General features: G+C 44.2%; 2 protein-coding genes across 2 annotated transcripts; both read left to right on the top strand.

The window, feature by feature from the left end:
• Positions 1 to 252: 252 nt before the first annotated feature.
• LOC311050024 (FACT complex subunit SPT16-like) lies at positions 253 to 4,831 on the top strand (the record flags this gene model as incomplete). The annotated part of the gene is made up of 3 exons (XM_084063991.1): positions 253 to 3,320; positions 3,466 to 3,541; positions 4,340 to 4,831. The coding sequence occupies 3 exons, from the start codon at positions 253 to 255 to the stop codon at positions 4,829 to 4,831; spliced, it is 3,636 nt and encodes a 1,211-aa protein (XP_083920117.1).
• A 2,818-nt stretch (positions 4,832 to 7,649) lies between these two features.
• On the top strand, positions 7,650 to 8,399 carry LOC311050025 (14-3-3 protein beta/alpha-1-like; the record flags this gene model as incomplete). Its single annotated transcript, XM_084063992.1, has 1 exon — positions 7,650 to 8,399. The coding sequence occupies one exon, from the start codon at positions 7,650 to 7,652 to the stop codon at positions 8,397 to 8,399; it is 750 nt and encodes a 249-aa protein (XP_083920118.1).
• Positions 8,400 to 24,377: the final 15,978 nt, after the last annotated feature.

The raw sequence follows: 24,377 nt of genomic DNA on the forward strand, positions 1-24,377 counted from the left end.
TGGAAAGGCTACAATACATTCATACTTTCACCTATAAGCTTTCATTCAAACTTTAAAATGTTCTTAGAGACTTGGACTCCATATTTGGGCATGCACGCGTATTTCGGCAAGTCTGATAAGAACTTCATATTTGGGCATGGCTGACATCATAGTGACGTCAAAGTTATTATCTTGAGTGTTGAGGCTGGTTAGCTTAAAACCTTCACTAATGGGAGCAGTATCTACAGATAGAGTAAATCAAAAGCAAAAGCGATGGTTGTCCACCTTGACAAGGAGGCATACTACCGCCGGATCAAGCGACTGTATAGCAACTGGAAGAAAGGAGATGATTTTGACAAAGTGGATGCTATCGTGGTTTCTGTCGGGGTGGTGGATGATACGATTGTGTATGCCAAATCCACAGCTCTACAGACATGGCTGTTTGGCTTTGAGTTGACAGACACCATCATGGTTTTCTGTGAAGCCAAAATCATCTTCCTGGCCAGTAAAAAGAAGGTGGAGTTCCTTAAGCAGGTGGCTGTCAATAAGGACAACGAGAACGTTAATGGCGCTCCACCCATCACTCTGCTCACCAGAGAAAAGAATGGGAGCAACAAGGCCAACTATGACCAGATGATTGAGGCCATCAGAGACAGCAAGGAGGGGAATACGGTAGGTGTCTTCAGCAAGGACAAGTTCCCTGGGGAGTTCGCGAAGAGCTGGAATGATACAATCACTGAAGAAGGACTACACAAGGTGGACATCAGTGCGGTAGTTGCCTACACCATGGCAGTGAAGGAGGATGGAGAACTGACGCTGATGAAAAAAGCTGCAGCAATCACTAGCGAAGTCTACTCTAAGTTCTTCAAGGAGCGAGTAATGGAGATTGTTGATGAAGACGAGGAAGTATGTCACAGTAAGCTGGCAGAGAATGTGGAAAAGGCTATAGAGGAAAATAAGTATTTGGGTGGTGCAGACCCGTCCTTGGTGAAGATGTGTTATGCACCTATCATCCAGAGTGGAGGGAACTACAGTCTGAAGTTCAACATTGTCAGTGATGAGAACCACATGCACTTCGGAGCCATTACGTGTGCTATGGGTGTCCGCTTCAAATCCTACTGTTCCAACCTGGTGCGTACGCTGATGGTGGACCCCACACAAGAGATGCAGGACAACTACAATTTCCTGCTGCGGGTAGAGGAAGAACTCCTGAAAGAACTCAAAGATGGGGTGAAAATTTGCTACGCTTATAACGCTGTCCTAGAGTATGTTAAGAGAGAGAAGTCGGTCCTCGTGCCCAAACTTACAAAAAAACTTGGTTTTGCCATGGGGATAGAGTTCAGGGAGTTATCCTTGATGCTGACTGGTAAAAACCAGCACAGACTAAAGACAGGAATGGTGTTGAGCGTCTGTTTGGGATTTGAGGACCTGATGGATAAAGTTGGGAATAAATATGCCCTTTTTATTGGTGATACAGTAAAGATCAATGGGGACGAAATGGCCATGGTACTGACGCAAGTGAAGAAGAAGATCAAGAATGTGGGAATCTTTCATAAGAATGATGACGAGGAAAATGAAGAAGATATGCACGTAGATGTAAATGCTGAAGAGCTGCTGGCCAAAAGAGCGCGGCGCAGTGCCGCCCTGCTGGCTGACGGAACCATGAATGAGATGTCAAAAGATGAGAAGAGGCGGACCCACCAGAAGGAGTTGTCTATTCAGGTGAACGAGAAAGCCAAACGTCGTCTGACGGAGCAGAAGGGAGAGCTGCTGATTCAGAAGGCCAGGAAGTTCAACGTGTCTTACAATAATGTGTCTGAAATGCCCAGAGATAAGGACGTCAGGCACATGAAGATCTTCATCGATAAGAAGTTTGAGACGGTCATCATGCCCATATTTGGCATTGCCACACCTTTCCACATCGCCACCATCAAGAGCATCAGTGTGTCAGTAGAGGGAGACTTCACCTACCTGAGGATAAACTTCTATGTTCCTGGCAACAGCCTGGGTCGCCGCGAGGGGAGCATCTTCCCTAACCCTGATGCTACCTTTGTCAAAGAAGTCACGTACAGAGCGTCCAACCTGAATACACCTGGCAACATGTCGGTCCCCTCCACCAACCTACAGAACGCCTTCCGCATCATAAAGGAGGTGCAGAAGCGCTACAAGACGCGGGAGGCAGAAGAAGAGGAGAAGGAAGGTATTGTTATGCAGGACTCCCTGGTCATCAACCTGAACCGCAGCAACCCCAAGCTCAAAGACCTCTACATCAGACCCAACATTGCCCAGAAGAGGATGCAGGGCTCACTGGAGGCACACGCCAATGGTTTCCGTTTCACATCGGTGCGTGGAGACAAAGTGGACATCCTGTATAACAACATCAAGCATGCTATCTTCCAGCCCTGTGACGGAGAGATGATCATCGTGCTGCACTTCCACCTCAACAATGGAATCATGTTCGGCAAGAAGCGGCACACAGATGTGCAATTCTACACAGAGGTGGGCGAGATCACCACGGATCTGGCCAAGCACCAACACATGCACGACCGTGACGAGCACGATGCCCTGTATGCTGAGCAAATGGAGCGCGACATGAAGCACAAGGTCAAGTCTGTCTTCAATAACTTCATTGAAAAGGTTCGGATGTTGACCAACGAAGAGCTGGAGTTTGAGGTCCCCTTCAGAGACCTGGGTTTCCAGGGCGCCACCTACAGGAGTACCAGTCTCCTACAGCCCACGTCTAGTTCATTGGTCAATGTTACTGAATGGCCGCCATTTGTGGTGACCCTGGACGAGTTGGAGCTGGTCCACTTTGAGCGTGTGCAGTTCAACCTGAAGACTTTTGACGTGGTCATCGTGTACAAGGATTACAACAAGAAGGTCACCATGATTAGCGCTGTGCCTGTCAACTCTCTGGATCCTATCAAAGAGTGGCTCAACTCCTGTGACATCAAGTACACTGAAGGAATCCAGTCTCTGAACTGGACCAAGATAATGAAGACCATCGTTGATGATCCTGAGGGCTTCTTTGATCTAGGTGGCTGGTCCTTCTTGGACCCAGAGAGTGAGGGGAGTGGAACAGATGAGTCAGAGGACGATGAGACGTTCCACGAGGACAGTGAAGTGTCCAGTGAAGATTACGAATCGGAGACGACAGAGGACTCATCCGGGTCTGAATCTCTGAGCAGTGATGAGGAGAGAGGTAAAGACTGGGATGAGCTGGAGGAGGAAGCCAGGAAAGCGGACAGAGAGAGTCACTACGCGGAACCTGAGGAGAGCAGCAGGAAGAGGAAGGTTCAAGCACAGTCCCAGCCCCCATCCAGCAAGAAGAAACTAAGGCAGTAAATGTCCCATGATGTACTAGTACCCGCTGGACATGACACTAGTATGTCGCAGGGACTTTTCCCCAATCCAACCCTTGATGCTGAATGTTAAGCAGGGAGGCATTTTACACATACACATTTTATAGCCTTTGATGTGACTCAGCCACTCAACTGTGACCTCCCAATCTCTGGGAGGACACTCTAACAACTACAAGGTCAACGAGCTGGTTTCCAAGGAAGTACCTCAATGCATTCTTTTTTTTCACGTTTTATATAAGCCTAAATTGTTGTAACATAACGCTTTCAGTCATCTGCAGTCGTATCAGGCTGAAACCTAAGTTCTTAAACCCTGTCTTGTTTATGTATATCCTGATAAGGGTACACGTTGTCATTATACCGTATATTTCCTGTGTTAATTGTAGGCTTGTAGGCAGATGAAAATTGTCCTAGTAGTTCTAACTACTAGCACTCAAGTGATACAGGGTAAAAGTACCTGTCCACCGCTGTGGAGCCTAGGAGTTTTAATCCACAGTTCATCTAGCTAGTATAAAATATACAGCGGCCAGATCCGCTGTATATTTTGGAATGCAACACCATGTCAGAAACTGTATTTATTCATGTTAAAAAAATCTAAATAAATACATTTCCGGTACATTTCCGGTGCCCTTAGCACGAATGTTGTGGGCAGACTCTAGTCAATAAAATGTGTGTTTAGCGTTTACAGAAGTTGTCAATAACACATTAATGTTGAATTGTTAATGAGAAAAATATACTAGTGGAAGTAAGATTATATAAAACATTGCTTAATTGAAAAAGTTACACAGTATAACTATAACTATAAACAGTACAAAAATATGTTTTCTTGCAAACAATGAGGTGAGAAATAGGCAATGCAATAACATCAACTTAATTCTGCACTGCCTTGTTTGATATCTTTTCGAACTAAATATGTATTTTTGTAAATATTGTATTTTTTATGTTGGAGGTGCATGTCTCTCTGTCTCTCTGTCTCTCTCTCTCCCTGGCGTGCACGCCAGCGAGTGCTAGTTCTTGGGTACAGGGACAATGCAGGAAGATTTCTAGAGTTGGGGCAGCCTCCCCAGCCTCAGGAAGAGGTTGAAGAGGTCCCCGAGCAGGGCTACATGTTGCTCAGTGCACACCCTCAGCACCCAGGGGTTGATGTTGTCTGGGCCCGCTGTTTCCCTCACGTTGATCAGGGTGAACCTCCACCACCAACCTCACTTGGTTGGTGGTGGAGGTTCAGGGGTAGAGGACCTGCTGCCACAGCTGTGGGGCAACTGCTGGTCCAGCTGGCATTTGGTTCGACCACTGCTGCTGAGAAGGCATCATCTGGTCCTGCAGATGCTGTCGCCGCTACTGCCACAACCCAACTGTTGCTGCTGACCGCTGCTGGGTGCGTGTTGACTGGGACTGCTGCTGCTATTGGTGCAACAGTTGCCGCTGATATTGCTGCCGCGTCATCTGGGCCCTCTCTCACGTCAAACCGATTGAAGAACCTGTTCATCTAGTTAGCCCAGCACTCTCATTGACTTTGAAGTCAATGAGAGCCAGCTGGAGAAGCATTATGAATAAACATTATTTTTGAATGATTAAAATAAGGCATATCAGAAGCTGTTTTCTCTTCCCTTGTTTTTCGTTCCTGCAGTGCACACACTATTATATATAACTTTACTGAGGTATCTACTCCAAAGGGCACATTATGTTTATGACTGGGCTGTAATACGCAAAGACAGTCCACATAGTCTGCAGTCGCATGCGCGCCATTCTATTTATCAATCTATCAATCCTCAAACTATATTACATTTTCCATTTTTGTTGCCAGACCCAAGGGGTCTGGCTTACATGAGGCTCTCCATACATGGGCATGCCCCCTTTGTCCTTAGGTCCCAGCCAGAAAAGTCTGTCCCCCTTTCGTCCATACATGGGCATACACCGTGACGTAGTGCTGGGTCTGGCAAAACCAGGTCTCCTGGTCTTGTTCTTTTACATTTGAGTTTTATACATAATTTATTCAACCTTCATAGGTAATAAATAGGCTACAGCAATCTCAGTGATAACTGAGGTCTCATTCTCAGAGAGCCTGGTTTGGAGTAGACCTATCACCAATCAAAAAGTTACAGTTAGTCTTCAATTAGACAAATATAACAAATATATAAAGGTCTGTGCTCTTCTTTGGATATCTCAATACAATACATTGTGCAGTGAGCACATCGAAAAACAGGGGATCAGAGAACAAAGTGTATTATGTCTTCGTTTATTTCCCTAACCAATTATTTGACAAATGTAGTGTTTATTCAAACGCTTCCACCTGGCTCTCATTGAATTCAATGCATGTGTCATGGCTCCTTTGCCTCCCAGTGCGTAATGTAACGATATCTCTCTCCTTATTCCGCCCTCGTCAAAAAGTTCCCCCTTTTCCAACTAGACAGACAGACAACTGGGAGTCCTTTTACTGTTTCTCGCAGAGCGATGGATTTATTCCTCCACTTGGTAACAGTGTAGCAGGAAACACACAGTAAAACTACAAAAGAGAAATAAACATTTTGGTAATGTATTCTGTACTGCATACATCAAACAGAGCTGTCCAATTATGAGACATGAACTTAAACAACGAAATAGAAAAGAATGAAGACATGAATTGACAAGCCCATACAATCCAACCCCAATGAACAGAAAGCTGGCTGATGCAACACCAGCTAATGCCAAAATACAATCAGGTGTAAACTACAATGTCTAATAAAGCACAGAACTGTAGCCTAAGTCAGCTTATATCAACACATAATCATTCTCACAACAAAGGAATGCACAAACTTACAAGCAATGATCCTATGGTGAGTGGATGTCAAAACCGTCTGCTATCTGCAGTCACAACTTGCACACTGAGTTTTCTGGGCATACTGATGTATACAGGTGTTCCTAATGTCCCCTTAATTAGGCCCAAATTAGACCACAGTGACAGAGGCTAAAGAGTTACACAACATACATGCACCACCTAGTGTAGTGGCTCAACAATGAAATGTATGAAAATAAAATACAGAGTCCAGCACACTCCTTAAAATAAGCAGCGACTGGATCCAATTGACAACGAGCAACAGACAATCGATGGCAAATGTGTTTCTAAAGGTTTCCCGCCCACTATATTTGATTGGGTAAAGCGCGGCCCGCTTCCTGATCTGAAGGCACGCCCACTTGTAAGCTAACGCGCACACGTTCTGAACGGGGCTCCCGACAGATTCAGTAGCGCAGCTCTGAATCTGTTCTTGAGAGATTAGCGCAAGCATGACACAGAGCATAAGATACAGTTATTACATGAACATAACATTGAACCTTCAATTACATGAGTTAAGATACCACATATCATAGTACAATCCATAGAATCACAGTACATTCCACAGAATCATCAATTAACATATGAACTGCCAGGGGAAGGAGGCCAGGGAGGTGGAGGGAATTTGAACGTTGACAGCTGTACAACAAGCTGAGACAGCTAAGCACGTAGAATGAATAGTGGACAGCTTAAAAGAACCGCCTGAGTTGCTCTGTGGGTATGAGGGCATGTGTGAGTTTGCTTGTAGCGAATGAGAAGGAAGTGAGGTTGAACGTGGAGAGACAGACTGACTTGTGGGTGTATGTATGAATTACTTGTTAGCGAATGAAGGGAGGGGGAGTCCGGAGTGAGTGAGCTAGCAATGTACACCTCCTGCCTTCCGTGCCTACCTGAACTATCGCAACGCTAGATGCCAAAGAGCTTACAAAATGTTTAATGAAACAAGATATTCTCTCATGCCATCAGGGATCATGCACGTTGCATATTAAAGTTTAGAACATTTGGCTCTAGTAGTAGTTGAATGTAAACTAGGCGTAAAGCTGAAATGAATCAATATTGAACAGTTGTATTGGTCTAATTCTCATCTAAAACGTTATCAGAAGAAACTGTTTTTGTTCGACAAGATAGGTTTGTTCCCAGACATCTCAGACAAAGTTTTTAGCACAGTGACTTGGTGACACCTAGATACGAAAGTGAACTGGTGATTATCTGGTTGCCTCAAAACAAAAGCAAAACATAGCTTAGCTATCTATACTATCTGTTGTCATCAAGGTGACGTTGATGTAAGTTGAGCATATCACGACTTTTCCTTAGTGATATAGTGGTGACGTCACAGTGTTGATGAATTTGGTCCTTATAATGCAGTTCATAGGGCACAGAGTGGAGGAAGCATAATTATAAGAGGTATTACTCATACTGCCCTGGATATTCCAAGCACAGTGCGAGCAGGAGGACTGCTCTGATATACTCCCATCGTTCAGAGAATAAACAAAGCAGAGATGGATAAGGACGACCTGGTTCATATGGCCAAGTTGGCGGACCAGGCCCAGCGCTACGACGAAATGGTGGCCGCTATGAAGGCAGTGACAGAACAAGGTCAGGAGCTCAGCAACGAGGAGCGCAACCTGCTGTCCGTCGCCTACAAGAATGTGGTGGGTGCACGGCGTTCGGGCTGGCGTGCGATCTCCAGCATCGAACAGAAGACCGAGGGCAGTGAGAAGAAACAGCAGATGGTCCGAGAGTACCGAGAGAAGATAGAAACGGAGCTACAACACATCTGTAACGACGTACTGCATCTGCTCGACAACTTCCTCATTGCCAACGCCGGTCAGGCAGAGAGCAAGGTGTTCTACCTCAAAATGAAAGGAGACTACTACAGATACCTGGCAGAGGTCGCCTCCGGAGACTCAAAGAAGAGTACGGTTGAGAACTCTCAGAGTGCGTACCAGGAAGCCTTCAGCATCAGTAGGAAGGACATGCAGCCAACACATCCAATCAGACTGGGTCTGGCACTCAACTTCTCTGTGTTTTACTACGAGATCCTCAACTCACCAGACCAGGCCTCCAGCATGGCCAAGTCGGCCTTTGATGAGGCAATCGCTGAGCTCGACAACTTGAACCAGGATTCCTACAAAGACAGCACTCTTATAATGCAGTTACTAAGAGACAACCTGACTCTGTGGACACCAGAAAACCAGGGTGAAGATGCCGGCCCCACAGAGGCAGAGAATGTGAAGAAATGCGCATAGCCTGCATGTAATCGTGTTTTATGCCTTTGCTTGTTTGTCTATTCAATTTTATGACTTCAAGACCTGCTTTATTGGGTTTGAGTTTGTGTCACTGTCTGCGCTATGGGATGTTGTGTTTGAGAAGATGGCCCTGAAGCTCTGATGGTATGCATATGTGTGTCCATGTAGTGCATAGTGGGGTCCACAAAGTTGATTAGCCCCAGGCCCCATAATGATTTATCCTACTAGGTACTCGGGATACACAGAGGCTCTCCGCAGCCTCACATTGTGCACCCTGGCAGAGAGGCGCACTCAACTGTGTCTGGACTTTGCCAGGAAGCTGTTTAAGTCCAACTTCAGAAACTGGCTACCCCGCCTCAGGAAGGAGATCTCTGGTCGCCAAACAAGGAATGGAGACGACCTGGACACTCTACATTGCCGAACTGAGAGATACAAGAAATCACCAATCCCATATATGTGCAGACTTTTAAATGATAGTGGATTTTAGATTTGTTTTGGGTTACTAGATTTTTGCCAGACCCAGGGGGTCGGCCTACATTAGGCTTTGTCGGTCGGTCGGTCGGTCGGTCGGTCTGTCCCTCTTTTCCTCTGCACACACGTCATGCGAAGTCCGGCCATTCAGATTTCAACCACTGGGGGTCTGGCAGTACCAGGTCTCCTGGTTCCCTTGTTAGATAGGCAATTTCATTTTTTACATTTGAAGTTTTTAAACATCTGTGATCATGCTGAAAGCTGAATAAACATAAACATCCTGGCCCTGCCCTGCCTCTCTTACTGCAACATCTACCTGCTTACATCCTTACAGAACTTCAGCAACACTGAGACGAAAAACACTGGAGATGATGGACCATCAGAAAGTCTGTCTGTTTTTAAGTATCCCATGACACGACTAGCAAAAATTATATTTGATTCTACATATGTAGAAAGACCCTGGAGATGATGGACCATCAGGCAAGAATGCCAAACAAAGCTTGTTGGGAGAAAAAATAAGTACAAGAAAAACTAAAAGAATCCAGGGGCTAATGCAGTAAAAGACACTAAACAAAACACTGGAGATGATGGACCATCAGACAAGAATGCCAAACAAAGCGTATTGGGAAGAAAATAAGTAAAAGAAAAACAAAGAATCCAAGGGCCATACAGTAAAAACATAAAGTCTGTCTGTTTTTAAATATGACACGACTAGCGATCATTATTTGATTCTGCATGTGTTTCCTGTAAAATAAAACTGATTGGCATTTATAGCTAACGGGACTCCATTAAAAAGAAAAAGACAAAAAAGATTTTATAGGGGGGCGGGACATAAACATTCTATAGAAATGTGTTTAAAAGGTGGTCAATGTGATACATTTTTTTGTTAAAATAAGTGTTAAATAGCTCTATATTCTCAGTAATCTATCTAATCGAGTATTTGTTCAGTAACACGGGTCTCCCATTCTCTCCATGCAGCAAAAGTAGAGGAAACTACAAAAGGGCAGTCTTCGGAGTGCAGGTCTTCCCCAGGCTGGGCGGCCTACCCAGGGCTGTGAGCCCCGGGCCACAAATCTGTGAAACCAATTACACGCAACCTAGGAAATATTGTTTAATATATATACATATAGTTTGATGGTCGTTGTTACATGGCTCAAGACCATTTGAACTTGATTTGGTACGCTTTTAGCTCTGTGTTGTGTATAGTAGACCCTTCAATGTTTGATTAAAAGGTGGGGTAGAATAGATTGTGAGTTTTTTTGTGTGAGAATCTGTTGGAATAGAAGCAAAGTTTTTTGTTTTGTTTTTATATACAAAATAAAATGAAAAGTAAAATCTTTATTGTCATGATCCAAGGAATGACTGCACAACCTACGCTTCAGGAGTTATACTGTAGGCCAAAACATGAAGCGGCTTATTATAGCGCCACCATGAGTCCGATTTGAAAAATGTGAGGTGGAGCTTTTTTGGCCTACTGGGAGTGTACATGCAAAGTTTCATGCTGATCAGTCCAGCAGTGCACGAAATTAGCTACTCACTGACAGACTCAACAGACAGGCTCGGAAGGAGTCTTTGTCTCCTGGTGTAACAGCCCAAACCCCTGGCCAAACCGTACCCAGGGTTAAAAGCCTGTTTTATACCCCGGGATATATTCTGGGCAAGTCCAGTTTATACCCCAGGGTATAAAATGGGCTAGTCTAGAATATACCCCTCTAGCCTAGCTCTGGTCCATAGTGCTAGAGGGAGTTCTCCTTAATGCTATGTGACCCCCCCCCCCCCCCCACAGCTCTGGTCAATGGATGTTTTTTTTAGAGGTCGAAACATGTTGGCAGTTGCCTTTTAATATTTTTTTTATTCCTGAGGGCCAGGATTTTTCCGTTCGGTGGAATATTTTCTTTTCTGGCCAAAAAGTGTATTTTACACGGAAAGTGGGAGGCTTTCCACTAAGGAGAGTAGGTTTTCAACACATTTGTTTTAGTGAGTAGCGAAATTGTGTCCTTTATTTTTTACTAAATTCGAGAGCCTGCACTACTGACGGTATGCGGGAAATGGCCGCATAGCGTTAAGGAGCACTCCTTCTAACACTATGGACCAGAGCTACGCTACCTCTATCCCAGACTACACTCCCCTTGTGTTTTTGACAACATCATTATTTTAGTAACGCATTATTATTAAGTAGCCTCTCTCTAGTCCAGATTATACCCCCTTGTAAATCTGTATTTCAATGAGTTTTTTTTATCATCATACATTTAGGGTTAGACCAGATATCTCTCCTGTGTGACAATGTTATAACAAGAAAAGAGGAAATTACCTACCTGGGTTCCATTTTAGAGGCAAATCTTTCCAGTGATGTAATGGCAACTAGAGTAATCAAAAAAGTCAACAAAAGAACAAGATTTTTGTACAGGATCTCCTCTCTGGTCAGAAAGAATACTTTGAGGACTCTAACAGGAGCACTCATCCAAGGTTACTTCGACTATGCATGCACCTCACGGTACCATAACACCACAAAGGCCTTAAGAACAAGGCTCCAGACATCCAAAAACAAACTGGTAAGGCTACATCTTGGCCTTACATCTACTGTACAACTCATTTAACCCCTGCTCACTTTGCTAGGGTCGGATGGCTCAGGGTAGAGGACAGAGTACAGCAACTTGAAATGGGCCTGGTCTACAAGATACACTATAGCACAAAGACACGCATGTACCTGTCAGAATACTTCACAAACGTCAATGCCCGAACTTCACGAACGCCCTACACAGGAGTGTAAATCCCTACTCTGGCTGCAATTCGAAACTGGCCCCTGAAAAGTCAAAAGTCAAGCCTAGACCTGTGCAGTCACAGCAAACTTTAATTCTGCCATATGTGGCGGATTCTGCCAATGTTTTTCAATGGTAACGGAGCGTTTTCGTTTTTTACTAGAGATGTAGGCCTACGTATACTGGATGTATACATCTCTAGTCTAGATTATACCTCCTTGTGTTTTTCATACTCGGGTGAATAATATACTGAAATATAATAAAATATACAATCAAGTAATTAGCTCTGGTTCATCGCTATAGAGTTCAGGCCACTATGCGGCCCCCACACCTACTTTGCACCACTGATTCAACTGATTTGGCTATATATGGAGATCTCTGTATCTGTCAGTTCTTGTCCCTTTTATGGGCATAAATCGAGATCCCTGATGTCATTAGTATATGGCCATATATGGGCATGGCCACTTTTCTGGCCATATATGGAGCGGAGTGATTTGTTTGTGCCCGATGCCATGATGACACATTGAGGTTAGACAACACACTCCATATTTGGGCGTAGCTGCTTTGGGAACTCCTTAGTATATGGTTATGGCTGAGTCATGATGACATGAGGCCAATTTTAATATAGGATTAGTGTATTTCATTATTAGTATTATTTTATTTGAATAATGATTATAAATAACAAATAAGAATGATAATAAAATAATAAAACGTTTAACGTATTAATAATAATATAAACTTTAGGTTTTATCAACTGTCATTGACATTTTTCAAGATTAATTAACATTCTTTGAAAAGTTAAGATTGTTTCCCATTCCAAGTGGCTATGACTATAGCTATGGCTATGGCTATAGTTTGCGGGCCCTGGGTAGACAACCCGGCCTGGCAGAGATTGGCGGAGATCTGTGCTCTGAGGAGGACCGTTCTAGGCCAGTGGTTTTCAACCAGTGGTCCGGGGACCACCAGTGGTCCTTGGGGGGGTACCAGGGGGTCCCCAGCTAAATTAGTTAACATAGCGTCACAATCATTTTAACAACTTAGCGTTGGCTATTCAAAAATAGCAGATATACAAGCTCATAGCACGGCACTCATTAACTAATAGATCTGCTATTTTTGAAAAATCTTTCATTTCAAAAATGTTTTACTCAAATCTTTGCTTCTGGGGGTCCCTGGCACAAAACATCTTCAGATGGGGGTCCGCGGACAAATGTATATCAATTTAGGAGTCCTTGGCATGAAAATGGTTGAAAACCACTGTTCTAGGCAATCAATTCTACATGGTTCAGCTCTTCAGTAACTGTTGTCTTGCCTTCATTTCTCATACATCGTAGGCAACACACTTAGGGCCCAATAAATGATAATCAAAACAATATTGATTTAATTTGATAATGTGCCCATCCCAAGCAACCGTGCTGTTCCAACTCAAGTAAAAAGTAAACATAACACCCGCTGCTTACTTAAGTAACTCGTTACCCCCACCACTGCAGATTTATTACCGTTGATAGTTATTGGTATTAGCCATTGTATTCAATACAATAAGGTTTGGTGGTCCTCTGTTAGACAACACACTCCATATTTGGGCGTAGCTGCTTTGGGAACTCCTTAGTATATGGTTATGGCTGAGTCATGATGACATGAGGCCAATTTTAATATAGGATTAGTGTATTTCATTATTAGTATTATTTTATTTGAATAATGATTATAAATAACAAATAAGAATGATAATAAAATAATAAAACGTTTAACGTATTAATAATAATATAAACTTTAGGTTTTATCAACTGTCATTGACATTTTTCAAGATTAATTAACATTCTTTGAAAAGTTAAGATTGTTTCCCATTCCAAGTGGCTATGACTATAGCTATGGCTATGGCTATAGTTTGCGGGCCCTGGGTAGACAACCCGGCCTGGCAGAGATTGGCGGAGATCTGTGCTCTGAGGAGGACCGTTCTAGGCCAGTGGTTTTCAACCAGTGGTCCGGGGACCACCAGTGGTCCTTGGGGGGGTACCAGGGGGTCCCCAGCTAAATTAGTTAACATAGCGTCACAATCATTTTAACAACTTAGCGTTGGCTATTCAAAAATAGCAGATATACAAGCTCATAGCACGGCACTCGTTAACTAATAGATCTGCTATTTTTGAAAAATCTTTCATTTCAAAAATGTTTTACTCAAATCTTTGCTTCTGGGGGTCCCTGGCACAAAACATCTTCAGATGGGGGTCCGCGGACAAATGTATATCAATTTAGGAGTCCTTGGCATGAAAATGGTTGAAAACCACTGTTCTAGGCAATCAATTCTACATGGTTCAGCTCTTCAGTAACTGTTGTCTTGCCTTCATTTCTCATACATCGTAGGCAACACACTTAGGGCCCAATAAATGATAATCAAAACAATATTGATTTAATTTGATAATGTGCCCATCCCAAGCAACCGTGCTGTTCCAACTCAAGTAAAAAGTAAACATAACACCCGCTGCTTACTTAAGTAACTCGTTACCCCCACCACTGCAGATTTATTACCGTTGATAGTTATTGGTATTAGCCATTGTATTCAATACAATAAGGTTTGGTGGTCCTCTGTTTTTGAAGCCATAATTGGAGATGATTCAAATTATCTCTTATAGTGGGACCCTGGGACCCTGTCGTACACTATCAAAATACTTTGCACCAGTGGTGTAAAGTAACTATACATTTACTCAAGTACTGTACTTTGAAGTACATTTTTTAGGTATTTTTTACTTCACTAGTACTTCCAATTGTCAAAAAGTTTTACTTCTACTCCACTACATCTCAGAGACAAATATTGTACGTTTTACTCCACTACAATAATTTGACAGCTTTAGTTAATGATGCGTAGCTTGCTAGATCGGGCAGAATATACTCGAGAGGCAAGGTTCCACACATGCCCATTACTATGTGGGTTTATACAGTGTTATGCCAGACTCATACACAGGCATGCAATGCAGGCATGCAATGCTCAAACTACTAATCTGGTGATTAGTAGTTTTGTTCCCTACCTATGTTGAATGCACTTATTGTAAGTCGCTTTGGATAAAAGCGTCTGCTAAATGACTGTAAAGTAATGTAATGTAATGTATGTTCTTGCACTCTATTTCAATGACGTGACGCGCACGTCGCTTAACACCTACACTGCAAGTCACACAATGGACAATTGATATGCATCTAGGCTTATTCCTATGTTAATTCGCTAGGTGCGAGTCGGGAGCCTTTGAAAACTTTGTTGAGGTGCGAATTTAAAGTAGTTTTAAATCTATGCGTGTGCCAGCGCGTGCCCTGGTCAAATAGGTTCCGGCACGGCGTGCACGGCCGTCCAGTGAGCATTGCACCCCTGCTCATACGTCATACGCTGACGTGGCAATCAGCTGACCAATTGGGCGGGTTATTTAAGCCCTTTGGATATTTGAAAATAGCCGATCTACAAGCTCACAACGCATCGCGATGCGATTTTCAAAAGCTTTTTAAATACATTGTTGACACAAGAACCTTGTCTATGTCAGGGGTGGGCAACTTTGATGATGGAGAGGGCCACTATATTTCCACACTCACTCCAGAGGGCCACATTGCATATACTGTCGGGCAGACACCTCTTATCTCCGTATTTTAACTTTTTTCGTAAATGAATCCTGTACTTCGTCATTCTATGTCACACAAAAGTAGCAAAAATAGCCGATCTACAAGCTCAAAACGCGTTGTAGCTATTTTTGCTATTTTTGAATTACATTTTTTTTTTGCTACTTTTGAATTGGAATTCTGAAAAGTAACATTTTTATTTAATTTCAAATGCATTTAGTTATACTCATGTTAACTTAAATACAAATACATTTAAAACAAACAATAACATTTTAATACTAGTCATTAAGCTTCTAATATAGACTGTAGTAATTAAAGCGGGTCACGGTTGCATGTTTGGAATTGTAACAGCTGAAATCAATAATATATCAGTAACCTGCGGGCCGCATTAAGTGAGGGTGGGGGTCGCATGTGGCCCCCGGGCCGCCAGTTGCCCATGTATGGTCTATGTCATGAACTACCTCCAAGCGCAAGCCTGTGAGTCGAGCCCATTGGTCAAGCACATTTGCTCGTTACAGTAGCAGATTTGACCACTTGGAAATCCTCCCCTCAAGAACCCCCCTGTCCTGGTGGCTTGGTCTAGACGTAAAAGGCGATAGCCCTTTGTTTGTTTCTGTTTGTGTTGACGAGGAAACAGCTGTTGTCACACGTGGCTAGGTTGGTTGCTAGGTTTCACGTGTCACAACTTGCCCTTCGTGACGTAGAGATGACGCTGCAGACTTTATCCTTTAAAGGGCAACTCAAGCCACTGAGGTCAGAGTTTTGTCCCGTTTTGGTCAGGTTAAACAGGTTAAATACGATTTTGTTACGCAGGGAGTCATGTTCAACCCGGATAATTGTCCACCTTCACACAGGTCAGAAACTGGATCGGCCTTGCCAGTCAATGATGACCCCATGGGTTCATCTGCTGACAGCAGGAGAGGGCTACATCGTGATAGAGGGGAGAAGGAGGCAGTGGCCCCACGGGTAAAACCCAAGAAGACACGTGGGCGTGTAAAGATCGAAATGAAATTCATTAAGAACAAGTTGAGGCGATGTACAACCTTTAGCAAGAGGAAAACCGGCATAATGAAGAAGGCCAAAGAGCTTGCCACGCTGACAGGAACCCAGGTTCTCCTGCTGGTGGCCAGTGAAACAGGACATGTCTATACCAATGCCACCTACCAGCTCCAGCACATGATCACTAGCGAGAAAGGCAAAGCCCTGATCCAGATGTGCCTCGACTCCACGGACCCACCGGTACACTATGATCCTTCCACGGACCCGCGCATAAGTCTCACAGGCTTTGAGGAGCCGGCCCTAACCACCAGCCAGCAGCCAACCGTGTCTGAGTCGGAGAGCCATGGGCACAAGCTGACTTTCAACGAGAACAGTCTACCGGGCACCACCAGCATTGTCCAGTCCATAGCACCCACAACCCCCTCCACCATGCAGGGGAGCAGTGGACCATCGTACCCCATGAGCTACCTGCCAGCAGGCAGCGACTTTACCCAGATACCCGGCTACACTATCGTGCCAGCAGACACCAGCCAGCTGCAAGGGAATACTACGTACATCATGTACACCACCCCCAGTAGAGGGGCGTACAGGCCTGATGGGGGGTTTCCCTTTTCCCAGGGGCCCCCTCAACTGCAGATGACCCACGCACAGGCCCAGGACACATCTGTAGTTCCTCAGGTGTTCCTCACTGCTCCACCAGGCTCAGTTCAGAACCCTGTCTCAGCGATGCATGAAGATCCGATGGTGAGTGGGCAACAGCAGAGTGGAAGCAGCCGTAATCTGACAGAGCTACAGGCAGTGAACACAGCACATTACCATAATATGCAGAACATAGGCCTATACAATGCCAATTCACTAGTTTAAAACAGTGGACCCCAACCTCTGGGCCTCGAACCATTCGCAACTGGTCAGCGATACCGGTCCACATGGAAAACCGAGTCTGATTTTTTGTTTTAGCGGGGGAAATCTTGTGCAGTCTGGTTTCACAACTTGGGTTTAATAGGTTACACCTGAATGCGAAATTAAGCACTGTGTCATCCACAAACATGCTGGCTAGCCGAAAAATGTCACTTGAACATAACAGTGTTTTAAATGACCTCATAAAATGATCATCAACTCACTTTATGAGGAAATGGATACAGAGCGCAAACGGCTTCTCTTACATACTGAAGTCCACTATCCAGGGAATCGCTGGCCAAAATGTTGCTGAGCACAGCTGTAGAGAGTTCTTTCAGAAAGGAGGTCCCACTGCACCAGAGGCAGCTCCACGAATCATGTTCAACCCAGATTTGGCTCAACAAAGGGAATGAGTGTAAAACCCTACTCACTTTCAAAACTGCCCTAAAGATACACCTTCAGGAGGCTGCAATTCGAAAATGGCCCCTGTCTAAGTCTTAACCTACCCCCCTACCCTTTTTTTTTCTTCTCTTGTACATATTTTTCACTCTTCATACCAGTAACCTGTAAGCTGATTGTATGACGTTCTGTATAGTAGTGTGTATATCTGTCTCTCTTATATGTCATCATGATTTGTGTGCACAGGGATCTCATCTCACTGGGTCTTAAACAAGCTCAGTGCTTAATGAGTCCTCCAGTTTAGTAGACCTTGTATTGTGAATTTGTACTTCCATGTACTGTTGTTCTCGTGTCTTACTAAATAAAGTACATTAATCAATCAATCGAAACTGGCAGGACATTTCAATGACGAGGAACAGTTAATAGCATCTGTGGACCTGTATGACATATTCAACCTGTTCAATTATTAACTCAATAATCTGACACTTCAAGGGACAATGCAACTGTATTTAATTGGCAGAATGCAACCGTATTTGGTCTAGTAGTTCCAAATTTGGAACTACTAGACCAAAAATGGTCTACTCGGCCCAGCAGTGAGATGGCACTGTGGGCTATGGGACGAACTGCCTCCCGGGTTGCCAGATCAAGTGCGCATATCCCCCCACGGGTATGGATTAGTTTTTTTAATTATAAGAAATCACTTTTTACGGTATATCCTTTTACCAGGCCAAATCTCTTGTGCATGCTGCCAGCAGACCAAGGAAGTACTGCCATGCACATTTTCCCCATGTGTATACTTTTATCAAATTGGGCTTAAATGAGCTGCAACCTTGCCCTAATATGGAGATGACTGACATCATAGTACTGACTGACGACATGAAACCCGAGATCCAAATGGAAGCCGCGGCATTATAAGACCTAGTCTATTTTTACGGTGTGACTCTGAAAGAGATAGAGCTCAAGCTGCAGTAGCAGTGGGGCACAAGGTGTACTCCTTTGGAGGTTATGATTGATCCTGCGGGGATTCAGTTGCCAAAGACTTATTACTACATAATTGACAAAAGCTCCGAAGTTCGTCCGGGATTCGCAAGCACAAGATCACTCCACATGCCTCCAAGACCTGCCACAGGCTGTTGATCAGAGCTATGGCTATTATTTAGGCATCTTACCCCACCTGACCAGTCTGATAGGCGAATTAGAGAATTGATTCTCTAATTCGCCTATCACCCTCAGCCTGATCTGGCAGGTTGCCATAGCAACCAGATACAGGAAGTCTGACCTCTTTATCACATGTGGGAGGTTGGGAGGTTGGGACTAGAGGTTAGGGCCGCAAAGCAAAGCGGGGAGGGAGGAGAGGAGAGGAGCCGAGAGGAGAGGAGAGGCCAGAGAGGCCGGAGAGGCCGGACTTCGCATGACGTGTGTGCAGTCTGGACCAACCTCGGATCAGGCCTAGATGTGAGGGACACGAAGCGGCCCTCACATCTAGTTTAAAGAATTGACATCAGAAACATTGTCCACAGCAACCAGTCACATCTAGTTTAAAGAATTGACATCAGAGACATTGTCCACAGCAACCAGTTAGGATTTCAGTTTACGTGACTAAAGTTGACTAAACATGATTTTCCCTCCCTCCATGTTAATGTTAATTACCACTTAAACAATGTCTGTATATTAATCTGTTATATACAGTACTGCATGCATTTTCATTTCAAGTCTGAAAACGTCTGTAGTGTACGCATGAATTTTACCTACAGTACAATATGTACAGTATGTTACTTCATTTATGGAAACCTGTGGCGCTCGGGTGGTGGCACAGTGGTAGAGTTCCAGAGGAGGTTGTGGGTTTGAATCCACTGTTGCATCTGGCTTTGTCAAGCGTCTCAAAGCTTGCATGAACACAATTGGCCCGTGTTCGGGGGAGGGAAGCCAGCGGGGAGGGTGATATTCGTCTGGGGCGGAACCTTTCAGCAGGGGGTGTTTTTGGGGCGGGACGAGTAGGACCGAGGCTCTACTGTACGTTCTCCCGGTCGGGGCTCCTCACTGGCAGGTGACCTCCCAAGCGGGATTCTGATACCGTCCATACCGTTCGTCCGTTTGGCTTCCAAAGTTAATGGGAGGGGCCCGTTTTATAAAAAAGGACAAAAATCCCGAAGGAAAGATCCAGTCAATCCCAAATTTGAATCACATGTCAAGGGTGGTTTACTCAACAAATCCCCAAAAGAATTTCCACTATGATCCGTAGGAGGCGCCACAAATGCACAAAATGTAACCGTTTGATGCAAAAACATGATTTGGGGGGATCAGTCCTCTCAAAATGAAAAGCAAGTGATCTCAGGAGTGACGTGACAATACGATTGGCCCTTACATTTGTGGGAGGGACCTATTTCTTTAGTGGGAAGGGCCTATTAAAATGGCACGTGTCACGAACGCGGGATCCGATCGGCACCGAATTCGAATCGCACGTCCCGCGGCCTCCGACGGAATTCCTCCAGGCGTATTGCTGGAGTCCCCGCGACCCGTGTCGGCGCAACCACACTTTGCAATTTCCCAGAATTGGGACGCGTCTAGTTATTGTTGTTGTTCTGTTACGGCTTTTTATTTCATGTTTGTGTTTTAATAAAAAAAATATGTAAATTCATTGATTTCTATGGCAGGTACATGCAAATATGATCCCACATTAATTCCAGAGACCCCCCACACACCCACACACACTAATGCTAGGAATGCTAAGAAAAAGACGAGGAACAGCACTTCAGAGCTGAAGAGGAAAACGCTGGACTGGAGATGATGGCCGATCGGACCAGAATGGAGGACTGGAGGACTGGTGAAACTCTAGTGAGTCTGTGTATCAGAGGACACACATGGTAGTCTACACCTTCCCTAGACAAAAAGAAAAGAAAAAACCCTAATGACTATATGAAGCCGATTGACCGTAATATTTCCATAGTACGTTAGTTATGCTTAGTTATGTATTGTTATTCTCTCACATTAGCTGCTAATTGTAATTGCTATTGCTGTGCATCTCTTTATCTCTCTAAAATTGACTAGGTGACTCAGTCAGTTAATACACTGACCACAATCCTCCTTGTGAGCCGCAAGGACCCAAGTTTGAACGGCTATCATGTCTTGCATGTTATTACTGTTAAATCCAAGCACACACGAGTAAAACATTGTAGCAGCCAAACAGTAACAATTGATTAATAATCTCTTTATGTTCTATGTGTAAAGTGTCATGAGATAACTAATGTTGTGATTTGGCACTACAGTATATATACATACAATTGACAGTCCCTGTGAGTCGTGAGGACCCGGGTTTGAATCCGACTCGCATCGTGTATATGTCTCCTTTCTCTACCCAAGGTTTTCTGTCCCTCTACACTCCTATCTAAATAGGGCATAAATGCCTCCCTTACAAAAAGAAGGAGAAAAAAAGTAATTGGATGGTTACATCTTGTTCTCCACCTTCTGCGTGCAAAAGGGGCACGTCCTTTTCTTGTTGGTCAGCCAGTGGTCCACACACTCGCTGTGGTAGGCATGAGAACATGGCAGGACCCTGAGCTTGTCTTCTTCCTCGTACTCCGCGAGGCAGATGGGGCACACATCGTACGGGTCCCCTGTCTTGTACTTGTGGATGGGGAGTTTCTTTAACAGGTCCTTGCTCGGAGTCGTTCGGACCCGGTGGAGATACCGCATGAACGCGACGATCCTGAAAACAACAAGGTAGGCGATGACCAGGATCAAGAAGCCTCTCGAGATGACGATGCCTTTATGGAGAAAGAGCATTCGGTCTGTCACGTGTTCATCGTGACCCCCCTTGTCATAAGTGTAGTTCTCTTTCAGAGAGTTGGTTATCTCCTCATTTATAATCATCCATTTCATAACCCATAACATATTACAGATGGGTCGCATTCTGATCGATTCATTGGAGTCCATGATGCCCGCCTCCTCGTGCCCGGTGTCCAGTGTCAGAGCACTGAAGACCTTCATGTCAAAGATGCTGTCAAAGCCCCAGGGGATGATGGAGAGGAGGGAGGAGGCTGGGTCAATGGGCGTACATGCATTCTCAGAGACGAATGTGCTGATGAGCTCATGAAGGTGCTCAAAGTTCCTACTTTTGTTTTGGAATGAGTAAGCAGTGACGTTGTCTGCCTCTGCGGGCAGCGGGGTGAGGACAGTGAAGAGCAGGACAGTAAGGATAGTAGTCTGTGTGGGTGACAGCATGGCTATGAACGTAATTCCGTTAAAACAAGAGTACTAAACAAATTTAGCTTACTGTAAAAATCTCATCAGAACACTTGCTCTCACGTTTATATACTCACATTATCCGAAGCTGGTGTAACACAGCTGCTAGCTGATTGGACAGAGTATTTGGATGTCGTCACACTTTCTACTTTAGCTGTGTGCACAGAAAGTATAAAACATTTCAATCATAACATACCGCTACGGGAAGTTTCATGTAGCATAATGCTTACTGGATATAAGTTTAGCTAACACTGGACTATTATAGCTATTGCTCTCAGAAGATAGATCATAGATGTGATAATGAAGGAAAAAAAATTACATTGATGACAATACTTTAAAGAACACTCGAGAGACTTGCAGTTAGAAATGGTACGTACCATGTATTGAAATTGTGGGCAAAAGTAAAGAAGGAAGTAAACAAGGGAACCAGGAGACCTACTGCCAGACCCCTAGTGGTTGAAATCTGAATGACCGGACTTCGCATGACGTGTGTGCAGAGGAAAAGAGGGACAGACTGACCGGAAAAGAGGGACAGACCGACCGGAAAAGAGGGACAGACCGACCGGAAAAGAGGGACAGACCGACCGACCGACAAAGCATCCTGTAGGCCGACCCCTTGGGTCTGGCAAATAAACATACCTTAACTCAATATGGCTATTCACAGTTCCATCCTAACTGTGAATGGCAGGCTGGTGGGCAGACCTCTGATGTCACACTCATGTTACCATGACTCAGCCATAACCATATAAGGAGTTCCCAATGCAGCTACGCCCAAATATGGAGTGTGTCTAACTTCAATGTGTCGTCAGGCATCAGGCGCAAACAAATCACCCAGCTCCATATATGGACACAAAAGGGGTCATGTCCATAAGGGCATATACTGATCAGGGATCTCCATATATGGGTATAAAAGGGACAAGGACCGACAGATAAAGAGATCTCCATATATGGGCTTAAAAGGGACAAGGACTGACTGATACAGATATCTCCATGTATGGCAATATCAGCATGCCCATATATGGGCATAAAGGGACAAGGACTGACAGATACAGATATATCCATATATGGGTATGGAGGGGACGAGGACTGACAGATACAGAGATCTCTATATATGGGCATATCCGTCGGATTGGCGATACGACGTGGGGCGGCCCGAACGTCTATATAAGCAGATAGTCTTTAACCCTTCACTTCCCAATCCTCAAGCCCAGGTAAGGCAGTCTGTGTCCAGTCAAATTGTTAAAGACAAGAGTCAAAGGGGCATAGGTTGGGCAAGTAGTGTGTATCTATGTGTGTGTGAGAGATGGGGGGGTTGGGTGAATGGTGTGTTGTCCTACCGCCCGGGCAGGACAACGAGAGCTGTTGTCCAGAGTGGTGTCGAAATCACTCAAAGTGGTTAGCTCGCCATCATATCATCTACACACACACACACACATCAGAACTCCTCAGCAGGAGATTTCATGGTCTGGCCTGTGTGTAACATAAAGGCCAATATTCTTTAAAGTAAAATGTATGAATTACATGTAACAAAACAAGATTAACAACCAAAACCATAAAACCTTAACATTGCACTTTAAACAAACATTTCAACCTCATGTTTCACCCATCAATTCAGCAATTTGATTTGAGTCACAGGATAACAAATTGTCACCAGAAATCAGCAAAATAGGTGGAAATCTAAAACACCAGCATCACAAACAAATTTTTCACTGATCATACAAAATCTAAGTTGGTCGATTCAGGATTTATAAGCAACTGTCTCTGTACAGACCTGCAGCAGCTCCTGCATCATTCACCTCACTAGTGCTTTAACCAAGCTGTGACTGGTCAGTGCATGGTCACTGGTGTGATTGCTGATTGCTGTGTGGCTAGTCAGTGACTGTTGATTGCTGTGGGTTGGCCAGTAGTCGCTGTGACAGTCTTTCCTAACATTTTTGCAACTATGCATAACCTTAACCTTAACCTCAGTTCAGTATAACATCCTAAACCTAACCTTAACCCTAACCTCAGTAAAACTATGCCTAAACCTAACCTTAACCTCAGTAAAACTATGCCTAAACCTAACCTTAAACCCTAACCTCAGTAAAACTATGCCTAAACCCAACCTTAACCCTAACCTCAGTAAAACTATGCCTAAACCTAACCTTAACCCTAACCTCAGTAAAACTATGCCTAAACCTAACCTTAACCTCAGTAAAACTATGCCTGAACCTAACCTTAAACCCTAACCGCAGTAAAACTATGCCTAAACCCAACCTTAACCCTAACCTCAGTAAAACTATGCCTAAACCTAACCTTAACCCTAACCTCAGTAAAACTATGCCTAAACCTAACCTTAACCCTAACCTCAGTAAAACTATGCCTAAACCTAACCTTAACCCTAACCTCAGTAAAACTGTGCCTAAACCTAACCATATAGCCCTAACCCTAACCTCAGTAATCTATGGGTGGGTCTTCCTATAACCTTGGTAGAATCCATTATTTAGCGTCATTCCATTTAACACAGAGCTGTGACATTCAACCCAATCCAACTTGGGGTGTGGGTGAGCATAAAAGAAAACAGGCAGACAGAAGACAGATATCCATCCATCCATCCACTTATCCGGGGTCCTCGTCG

The sequence above is a fragment of the Gymnoscopelus microlampas genome (assembly GCF_963454915.1).
Source record: "Gymnoscopelus microlampas genome assembly, chromosome: 8".
NCBI classification, from domain to species: domain Eukaryota; kingdom Metazoa; phylum Chordata; class Actinopteri; order Myctophiformes; family Myctophidae; genus Gymnoscopelus; species Gymnoscopelus microlampas.